General features: G+C 47.5%; 1 protein-coding gene and 1 long non-coding RNA gene across 2 annotated transcripts; one reads left to right on the top strand and one right to left on the bottom strand.

Moving 5' to 3' along the window:
* Positions 1-259: 259 nt before the first annotated feature.
* Positions 260-3,963, bottom strand: LOC141424097 (uncharacterized). The gene is made up of 3 exons (XR_012448938.1): positions 1,048-3,963; positions 682-749; positions 260-479 (listed from the first exon to the last, which is right to left on the bottom strand). It is a non-coding gene; the product is annotated as an uncharacterized lncRNA (long non-coding RNA).
* A 2,665-nt stretch (positions 3,964-6,628) lies between these two features.
* On the top strand, positions 6,629-8,649 carry LOC141424284 (NUT family member 2G-like). Its single transcript, XM_074077853.1, has 3 exons — positions 6,629-7,129; positions 7,448-7,564; positions 8,134-8,649. Exons 1-3 carry the CDS (start codon positions 6,959-6,961, stop codon positions 8,647-8,649), a joined length of 804 nt encoding a protein of 267 aa, XP_073933954.1. The 5' UTR covers positions 6,629-6,958.
* Positions 8,650-11,326: the final 2,677 nt, after the last annotated feature.

Below are 11,326 nucleotides of genomic sequence, written 5' to 3'. Positions count from 1 at the left end.
TCCTAATTGAAACCTTGTGAGTGCATTCATGTCAGCATTCTCCTCCTCAGAGATTCCACTCTACTCACCCATTAACCTCTGCTTCCAGCACTGAAGGCTTCATCTAGTCTGCTGCAACAAACGTGCACAATGCTCAAGCAAGTCAGTCACCCAGGCTTCTGAAATACACAGTCAGATATAGCCACAGCAAGAATTACACTCTGTTTACCAATTTTCAGTTATCCAGCTATTGTCATGATGAAACAATAATCGAAATATACATCATTAATGGATAAAAAGAATTTATTTTAAATCAGAGCTTCAAAGATTTCATTCCGTAGTCACTTGGCCCTGATGCATGGCAGCCTGATGTGATGATGCATTCAAGCCTGTGGAGGGGCAGTCCATCATAGTGCAGTCCACATGGTGAGAAATACAGCTCACTTCATGGTGGCCATGAAGCAGAGACACAGAGAGTACGGCTGGGGTGCCAATCCATCCTGAAAGTTACATATCTGATGTGAATAACTTATTATTTATTGCACTGATCAATAATAAGATATCTAAATATCTTATTTTCATTGCACTAGGCTCACCCCTCTGAAAAGGTGGCCAGTACCAAATAAGGTCTTTGGCTGGGATCTAAGTCTTTAACACATGAACTTTGGGAGGCAAAGATCGAAAGCATAAGAAGCTAATTACCTAGTGGGAGTGCTGTCTCTTCATCATCCTGCACAAGCCAAGCCTGCCTCGTGCGGTACTGAGGGTTCCTGGGAAGAAATAGATCAGCATAATGAGCCAGACCAAGAAAAATCTTGGGTGCATCCCAGGGAGGCTGAAGGCATTGAGGGCTGCTGAGGAAATCTTCAACATTCTAACTCTATCTTTGATCATCCACCCAACGGAAGAGAGAAAATGAAATGCATTAGACTACCTCACCAGGAGAACACCGAGCTGATGTGAGCTTCCCAGAGTTGCAGTCACCCCAAGCCCCAGCAAGGAAAGGAGAACACTTCAAAACAGACAAAGTGCGATATGCTTCGGAAAGCAGAAAGCAAAACGTCTCACCCGTGAGGAGGCTGCCAGGTCCTACATATCCGTGAAGCGTCACATTTTCTTCCATAGTTCTAACGGATTTTGGAGTCCACCATGGGATGCAGGACGGTTTGGACGAGGTCCTCTGTGCTCGTGCCTGTGGGTCTCCATCACCGCATCAGCAACGGATGCTGGCGACAGTTGAAGGGCAGTGGAGATTGCCACGGCCACGCGATGGCGTGCGAGCGAGAGCCGCCCCCGCCCATCCCTAACACACACGCATGCGCAATTAGGACTAGTTGGGTCCCGCGCGCCCTTTCAAAGTGAAGGAAATAGGGGGTCTCAGCTACTCTTAGACATTCCCCATGTAATGCCTCCTGGTGGTATCTTTGCGACACTCCCTCCTTAAACCCAGCATGTTGGACTTGATCACTCAGGATTTGCAACATCAGTACCATGCCACCGTGCAATTAGACACCATCCTACCTGACAGACTTACACAGTCCACCCTAAAGCAGTGTCGACTCATCTTAGGAGAGTGCTCTGGATGCATTTGTCCCACCGTTTTTCATGTCGATCAAACCCTGTGTGTCTGCAAAATTCCATTGAAGAACACTCCTGGCACAGAATTTCAGAGCTGGAAACCTCTCTTAACACCAGGTTTGTCTGATTCTATTCCTAGATACTGTCCTACTCTTTCCCTTTGTTTGACACATAGAGATCTCCCAGTAAATGTTGATTCAGAAATGTTTGCTTTGCAAATTTTTGTTATACTTTTAATCAACTTGACCACCTTGGCCAATTTTTACCCACTTCCCAAATAATATGGGAACAATTTGATCCTCTCTCACATAGAGAAATTTGTCACACAGAAGATTTTGTTGCCATCCTCTAGACAGTCACTCCACATCTCTTTGAACAATTTTCTGGCCAGGCAGTTTTGTGGCAACACAAAATATGAGTTCTAGTTCCTATCATTTTGAAACACAGGAACTGATGACTGTGTTTTGTGAGAGAAACGTCAAACACACTTGTGTCTCTGTACTGCAAATAAAAACTCTCAGAACCAAAAAGAAGTGAGTGCTTTTTGGGTCCTGTAGGTCATTTGTGGTTCCTACATGATCAAGGTCTTTCCAACAAAGGGTCATCATTAAGTGATGGTGGTAGAGAATGCATTTCAGAAATGCACCGTCTTTTTTTTTTAACAGAACTGCACCATCTTAAGAGACATGAGGACTGCTATCTGAAGAATGATGTGCACACAGCAAGCAAATACACTGGATCTCATAAGACCATGTCATTATCAAACCCATCCTCCTCTTGCCATCAGTTCCAGTGTTTCCCTGAAATTATGTGTGGAGTTTTGTTCAGAAAGTGCGACCATTGGTGAAATTGCTAAGGAGCCTGCCTCTGAAGAGGAATGCAATTTGGGGAGAAAAAAAAACAGGTTGGCTGAAAGTGAACTACAGAAAGGGGACATCAGTTCATACCACTTTGGTGGTGCTATGATCTCAGGAAAACCTTTAAAAATGCCTACAGAAACACCAATAATCTTGCTAATCTATTATTTGAAGGGAATCTGAGGGTTTTGTCCACTGGCCCTTTATGGAATGTTGCTACCTATCCTATCCCTGATGGTCTGCCCTTCCCCCACACTGCAGAATGTCTTGACCTCATTCCACCCTGTTTACTTTTAAATTTTCCCAGTTGACTTGGACCCTTAGCAGCTCCTCGAGACAGTTTGGTCTGTCGCACTATGGAGGCTGCCAGACTGTCTTGGCTAGTGTCCAAACCTATGGCGATGCCTTCAAGTGCAGGTAAGCCTGCAGGTCAAGAACATGGTCTCTCTCTGTCTCCCTTTAATTCATCTCAAATTTAAATTGCCTCACCCCTGGGGATAAATGATGGAGCTGAAGAAAATGCGGTAGATAGTCCTAGTCTTCCCCCCATCACCTCACCTATTGAAGCTAGGGAATCCTGTGGCAGAATAAGGGGAGCAGTTGAGAGGGACCTAAAAACACGTCCTGTAAATATACTGGTCAAGAAAAGGGTGGGAGCCCCTGGATCAATTCCTTCTAGAAGAGAGACAGCGCACATCAACATGGTTTATTAGCAGTGGAGGGATGGTGTGATGGTGGTGTCCTAGGAGAGTTTGAGGGAAATGCTTCAGTGCTGTGTCATTTCTTCAGGGTCATGAAACTTGCTTGTGAGTTGGTACTGAGGGATTGGATGCCACTAGCCTAAATCTTAGAGGGAGTTTTCATAAGGAGCATGGGGAAAAGGAAGACTGAGGAGGTGATTGGGTTAGAATGAATTTGGAACCTACATGGGGGAACTTGGGGAGATAGAAACTGTCACTGGAATGGGTTTCCAGCCCCTTAATGAGTGTGCTAAGGGGGAAGGTGCTACCAAAGTGGTCAAAGTAACTGCAGCCTTGGGAGATGACTTGCAGAGAAAAGGGTTTTCTAGCGAGATGCTCACCCAGGGGTTTCTAAACTTCCAGGAAAGATGATTGGTTGCTCTCAGCAGAGAGGTGTCAGGGAATCTTGTAAAGGTGGGAAAATGCTCTAATGGAAAAATTATCAAGCAGAGAGAGAGAGCAGGAAATTGTGCAAACTCCTGAAGGTTCCTGTCACACAAACATGGCCTGATGAGAATCCTTCCATGACTCTCAGTGACACCCAGGAATTGAGAGCCTTCCTCTGGTACCATCTCCCTCCTTAATGCACCACTTTCTTTTTCTCCACAGCATCTTCAGTGCTGGCACCGGTCATGATCCCCAGCCCTAGCTTCCCCATAACTACAGGAGCAGTCCTGAACTCTCCCCAATTTGCCACTGGCCCAGCACACCCGCCAATGTGGCAGCAAACCCTGCCCCCCATCGTGACTCCAGTACTCCATCAGTGGAGTCCTCTGCTGCTGATGCCTGCTTCCCACCAGCCACCTTTGCTGGCAGGCAATGGGGGTTGTGGCCTCTCAGGGGCTGTGCCATCCCACCGCATTGTGCCGGTTGGGACGGCACAGCCCCCACACAATACTAACAGTGTCTCTCAGGCCCCTGTCAACTGGAGGCCCCCAGGGCTGCACTTAGGGGGCACACAGCAACCTGGTTCCCTTGTGCTGGTATCACCCAGCGTGAACCAGGTTGCTGTTACCCCAACAACAATTGAGAGCCAGGCTGCTGAGGGGAACTGGTTCCTGGGTCTTCCGCCACTACCGCCACCACCACTTGTCCACCAGGCCCCCATCATGTGGCCTGTGAATGCAGGACCACAATCACACAGGTCATGCGTGGAGGGAGGCCTGGCAACATCCAAGGACAAGGCCACGCCTGAGGAGGACATGTCATCACAGGACAGTGTTTACAACAACTTCAGGCGCTGGCAGAAATTCAAGACCCTGGTCCGGAGGAACCTTCCCCACGTTCGTGAAGTGGAAGCGCTTTCCTGCTTTCTGATGTGAGTGTTCTCCTCAGATGGCTGGGAGCTTCTCCTGGAGCTCCTAGAAGGGAATAATATGACATGCACAGAGTTTGGTGGCATCCTTCAAGACAGTAACATATCAGAAATACCACTCAGTAACCATGACATGATTACAGTGCTTTATGTTGCTGGATCATCATGTGTGTGAGTGCAATGGTTCTTCATTTGTTGATAATTGTCATACTGATACAGAGGACAAATGTCACAGAGGAATTCTGGTGCAGTAGAGGCCACACATTTAGATTTAGGCCTCAGGTCATCCTTTGCAGGGTGTCAGTAAGCACATCCACCATACAGACTATTGCAGGCTGGTGACTGGAAACAACAGACATTCCTTACTCACAGTCCTGGACACTGGTAGTACCAGGATCAAGATGCTGTCAGATTCCCTGTCTGTTCAGGGTTCTACCCCATAGATGCCTAGATTGAATCTTCATATGACTGAGAGAGCATGGGTTGTCTTCCTCTTTGTGCAAAGGTACTAATCTATCCTGGGAGACCCAGTTCAATGACCTCATTGAACTCTAGCTCCCACCAAAGGCTCCATCAACAAATACCCTCACATTGGGAATAAGGACTTAAATATGTGGTTTCTGAGAGACAAATTCATCAATTTGTAATACACAACTATGGTGAACTCATAGGTTACACAGCAGCTGTGGGTTTTAATGATTTAGGCATGAGACTGTGTCCTGGCAGTATGATACAAACTTGGGAGGAGATCATGAAAGTATGCAGGGGTGAGGAGGACAAAGACACATACTAGACTATGTCACTTGGGAATGGACAGTGGCTTGTGTACCATGACTGATCCTGAGCAATTACAGCCCAGTGCTTAGGTCCCTGGCCCGGCGGACGCCCACCATGTCAATGGAGGAGGGACTATGGAGAGGCTTGAAGGAGTGGGAATCCATAAGCAATTTCGACCGGATGGACTATGAAGAGATGGCAGGAAAGTGAGTCAGGAATCCAAGCCTGGGCTGGATGGTGGGAGAGAGAGGATTGCACAGCTGGGTCTAGAGGAGCTTGTCACCAAAACAGTGCCAAGAGAATTATTGACTAGGGCCCTACTTCTCAAACCCTTGCTAGCCAGGAGGTTGCTCCCGACTCTACCTGGATTGCTGGCAATGCATTCTCTGGCACTCCCATAACCCCAGCCTCACTGGTCTACGGAATGACCTGGGTGTGAGAGTGAGGAACAGGTTGTGGAGCGGTAAGCATCCATCCATGCGTTCCCATCCAACAGTTTGAGTTTTGCAAAGGGATGTTCCATGAGTCTTGAGTTGCACACCCGGCCCACAATCTGTGGAGCTTGATAGGTTGGGGACACCCTTGTGCCCGAAACTTCTCAGCTGTAACCTGATGTCCCAGAAGAGGGTAAGAGTGGAGTGAGAGTGCTCAAGGGTGGCCATCCTCTCATATCTCAAGCACATACCTCAGTCCTTACTGTTTTGTTCCCCATGTAAGTCCGTTGACACAAACAAACAATCTCTTAAACAAAAGTCAGTTAAACAAGCAAATATGTCTTCAGAGGGAAGCAACCAAATCCTCTCTGTTTAGCTTATGCTTTATCTTGATCTCCCCTGGGCCTTTGACTTCCAGTTCATCATTGCACTCATTCTAGTCTCAAACTCAGGATCTCGGGATCTGGTACAAGACCCCAGGTGATGTCTACGATCACTGCAACCCCTGACCCGCTCTTGCCGTCGCATCATCATATGATGATCAGTAGGGACAGGATAGGTCTGAAGTGGTGTCACTCAAGGATATGGCTAAGTAAAATTGGCCTAACTTGAATCCCTGCAGGCATTGGGAGATAGAGGGTGTCTCCAGAACTGTGGTTCTCCCATGTAATCTGCAATCTCCTGGGTCAGGCATCTCCTCTCTCTCAACTCAGTCATTGATTCCTTGTGCCCCAGGTTCATGGAATTTGAGGCTGCCGAGGAAATGGAGAATCCCAAACTACAACTGATGATGGGCTTGCACTCCCAGCCTCCTCCAGGATCACTGAGCCTGGATCCTCAGAGACCTCCAGCACCTGAGGTTTCAAAGCAGCCAGGTAGTGATACCCTTATTCTCCCAGGATCTGAAGTCAGAGTCCAAGTGGCTAAAGGCGACTGTACTTCCTATGGAGTATGCTTTCAGGGCTACCCATTGGCTCTTGTGAGCCAAAAATCCCATAGAGCCTGAGGAACCTGGTGCCCTTGGTCTTGTATTGGGCATGGAAATAGCTCGTGTCAGATCTTGGGTTCAGGTAGCTCATGAAACACTGCCCTTTCAAGCATAGCTGGGCCAACCTAGAGTCCGCATGCATGTATCCTCCTCCTCTCCCATGATTAGAGTGTACCACCAGAAAGACCAGCCCAAAGGCTCAGCCTGCTCCTCCACCAGCACCCACATACCAGGGGCAGCAGCATAACAAGGCGTCCGATGACATCCCACCTGAAGTTGTGAAGGAGTATATGGATATCATGGACTGGCTGGAAACTCAGCCGTTGACCATTGGAGAGTCTGACGGTAACTCGGAAGAGGAAGGAATGGAGCAGAAGCAGGAAGACGAGGGGACATTTGCAGATCCAGATCTCCTGAGCTACATTGATGAACTGTGTTCCAACAAGGACTTTGTCATGAATGTGAGCTGAATGGAGGGCACTAGTGGCAGCCAGATTCTGGGACAAGCATTCCAGATCATTACATTTGGGGCTGATTACGGGGCAGCTGAGATGAATATTTATGTGTGTGTGCGTGTGTGTGTGTGTGTGTGCGTGTGTGTGTGCATTTGCGTGCATATGTGTGTGTGTATCTGTTTCAGAGGGTCGTGATGTTTTCGTAAATCCATGATGTCACCCACATTGCATATGCCATTGCTTTATGCTTCTAATGAAGTTCCTAATGGCTTTAGGTATTGCATGCTGCCACTCATACTGACACCCTCTTCCTTCTGTTCCCAGGTAGAGGAAATCATTCACCCCAAATTCCTAGAAGCCTTGCTTTCCCCAGACCCTGAACTAGATCTCATGGCCCTAACTGAGTTTCTGGAGCAGGAAGAAGGACTAAATCCTGTGCAGGTAAGCATGGGATGGAGTGTCACCAGGTAGGTCAGGAGTAAGAGGAAGAAAAAGTACACTAGTTATAGAGGACACTAGGTAGAAAACAGGTAGAGGAAAGTATCTCAATTAGCCATGGAAGGGGAGACATCTGGTGGTGAGCTTAAGAGGAGACAATAGGGAAACAAGTGAGGGAAGGGAGAACACCAATTGGACTAAGGGCAGAGGCACACTTGGTGGCCACAGTATGGGAGGCCACCACAGAGTCATGTCAGGGAGTGACTTCAGGTAGACCAGGGCATTGGGAAACACTGAGCTTGTAAAGATGGAGAGATTCCAGGTACAAAGGACAGAAAAGGATAGCAGGTGGACAAGGAGAAGGAGGACCTTGCATATGAGGCATGTGTGATTTTTGTTTTACCTTACCCTGCCCAGGAGTCTGGCTTTTGAGTGTGGCTGCACCTGAGGGCATATAAGTTTTAGACAAGAGGAAGGTGTGAGAATGGAATGGAGGGAGGTAGTAATGGTGCAGACTAGGTTGATGCCCAGCTGTGTGGCATGAAGAGCCTCAGTCTGTGTGTATCCCACAGCACATTTCAGGTGGAGACTTGGATGCAGACCCAATAGGTCCTGAGGACATTGTCTTATCAGGGAGTCATGGATCTCCCTCACTAGAAGACACCGTGTCCAGCGCTCCTCCCCAGTTCCATGGAAACCACTCTCAGAGCCTTGGGCAGAGAAGTACAGTGCATTCTGGACAACCTTCTGCTGATGGTGGGCCCCAAGGGAGCAGTGAGGAAGACGAAGACCTCCCAAGCCTGGCATACCTGCTTAACTCACAACATCCTCTGCTGCCCAGGGGGTTAGCACTGAGCCCGGTTCCTGACGGGAACCTGCTCCGCAGAGGACTCAGCTTGGATTCACCTCCAGCTGCCAAATCAAGAAAGCGAGATGTCCTAGGATTCTCGTTGGGTGTGGACAAGACACCCCATGGACAAGGGGTATCCAAGGGTCAGGACTTGGCTCTTGGGGTGATTCCCTCTTCACAACCTAAGAGGAGGAGGTGTGACGTATTTGGCACCAACAATAGTAAAAAGAGGCACTGATGCCAATAGAGTTGGTACATGGTCTCTGGTGTGCTTCAACTCAATCTGTTGTCTTTTCACTGTGGCAACATCTGGCAGCCTGAAACAGTGCTCTCGCCTAACACATGCTAATCCACCTGGGTTTTAGGGTGGGAACAGAAGAGGGAGGGTAGGAAGGGATGGGGTAATGCTTTTTGGGTGGGATGGGGTCTTTTCATGTGAGGGTATGTCTGTCTTAGCAAATAAAGGTAGTTTTGTTGGAAAATGCGTTTAAGGCAGCTGCTTCTTTCCAGACCTCTGTACTGTCCTGTGCAGTTAGGACAGAAAGAAAGGGAGAGTCTGGAGGTGCCAGGCACTACCGTGAAAAGGCGCACAGTTCAGTCTTCTCTACAAATATATCCACTGAGAGAACAGACTGCATGCTGCTGGGTTTCGTGGTCCTAACCCACTTACAAGACCTCACTTTGTGTAGGGGCCTTTGTCTGCTCATCATTATCTGCACCCCCGAAAAAATCTTTGGGAGGAGAATTGCTTCCAAGTGTCAGCTCTCTTCACCATTAACCCAGAAACACTGCACTCTGCCTCAGTTCCCATATGCCCACTGCACAGAATTAAGCCCATAGATGGCCTATTTGTTAGGAATCTTCTTTCTGCTACTCCAAAGAGGCAGGATAGGAATGGCCTTACCTAAGATATGGCTTAGAGGAGGATAAGGGCTGGTGTCTAGGGAAAGAGGCCTCAAGGCCCTTAGTGAGTCCTCAGTTGCCAAAAACTGCAAGACTGTTCCCCCATTAATGAAAACGCCATGCTCTCATACACTGACCAGGAGGGACCTTCTCCTCGAGGAAACCCATGAGTAGCTGCATATTTATTCTTACTATTCCTTGCATGAAGTCCTCTGAGACTCTGTGCACCTCACAATGCTGGTGAGAATCCCTGTTTTAAGGAATTTTAGCCACGCTGCCCCATTAAGGACAAGCAAGTATAAACATCCTTGCCTTCCAGAGGCTGCTCATCAGCCGTCCTTGGCTAGCTCTACACAGAGGTCTCCTCACAGGATCAGGACAGAGGTTGACTTGACTCAGGGCTGGGTTTCAATATAGACATTGGGGGCTGCTACAGGCCTCCTCAACCTTCTACATGATCTGTGTGGATACTCTGTGTTAGGAATGAAGGGCTTAGAGTGTCTATGCCTGATCTCAAAGAACCCTCAACTGAGCTAGTGTTCCAAGGGTCACCACCAGTCCCTAGTACTCTGTAGGGAATTTGACAACATCTTAGTTCTCGTATCTTTGTAGAGACTTTCTCTGGAAACGGTGGCCTTTGAGGTAAGTTAATTAAATAAATGGTAGTTAAGGCTGTACCAAACACTTGTCATTTCCCAGGCTCATGTCTGCACCATGAAGGCAAATCACACCTTTCACGAAATAGTCCTTCCTTGGGATGTCTTCTCTCTTTGTTCATTGCAAAGATCATGTTTCAGGACTTGTCTTGAGGGTATTTGTACATGTGTTTTTGGGATTAAAGGTTGTTATGTGTCAATAAACAGTAAAAATAAGACATCACACTCATGAATGCAAGGTCATATGATTCTAATAAATAGGAGGAATGACTTATGAGAAATTGCTCCCTGTGATATCATGGCAAAATCTAAATGAAGGGCCTAGCTTCACTTGCTCTTAGTAAGCTTGAAAATCTTAACTTCAGAGGTCACACACCTGGGTAATACATGATTCTCACACTGACTCTGCTGAATGTGGCACTTCTACTGAGGAGATTATCATGAAAATAGTTGCCTAGATTACTTTTCACGGACATGAGTCTGCTTTCCTGAAATCACTAACTGCTCATTTAGCCCTGCAGCTGTCCAATCGTACAAGTGGCAGAGGGGATAAGCCTTGACAGCTCCATACTCATATTGCGTTTGTCTCCTATGTGGACTTAATATTTGGTCTAAGGACACCTGCCGTCCACAATGACCAGAAACAGCAGACCATGAGAAGAGTGAAAAGACACAGACCTTGTGTTCCTGGAGGATCTTCACCTTTTACCAGACAAGGTCTTACTATTCCTTTTTTTAGGTTTGCCCCTTCTTCTTTATTCATGTCTCAAATCTAGGACTTTCCAACTCCAAGGAGTGAGGACAGTGACTTAGGAGCAGAGGCTCCCACTTCTCCATTCTGTGGCCTCTGGATGAAGATCGTTCTCACATGGCATAGTGTTGCATGGCTATAATCCCTGCTACTCAGGAGGTGGAGGTCAGCCAACTGGCCTAATGTCAGCCCAGGGGTGCAAAAATCATTAGACCCTACCAGAAATTCATACTAAATGTTAAAGAACTAAGCATGTGCTCAAGTGGTAGAGCATTCGACCTAGATCAATACACAATTCTACTCAAAAAAGAAGTCTCCCGTCTCCTCTCACTGTGGATCTTTCTGAGTCTTTGGCTTGATCAAGAGGCCACAGAATCTAACCCTTTCCTTGATCACACAACTCTCTGCAGTCTATGACTATGAAACTGACCAAATGTAGGTTGAGCTCCTTCATGAGGTGCTGGAGGAGAATGTCAAAAGTGTAAGTCCAAGTCATGCCGCTGGGAGGCAGTGTTGTCAAAATAACCAGCCAGGAGACTCCAAAACAATGCCAGTCTTTCCATCACAAGGATTCGCTTGGTTTTGTGCAGTCTGAACAACTTGGA

The sequence above is a fragment of the Castor canadensis genome, chromosome 6 (assembly GCF_047511655.1).
Source record: "Castor canadensis chromosome 6, mCasCan1.hap1v2, whole genome shotgun sequence".
Taxonomy (NCBI): Eukaryota; Metazoa; Chordata; class Mammalia; order Rodentia; family Castoridae; genus Castor; species Castor canadensis.
Note: the sequence above shows the minus strand (reverse complement) of the source record. Positions and strands in the feature narration are given on the sequence as shown.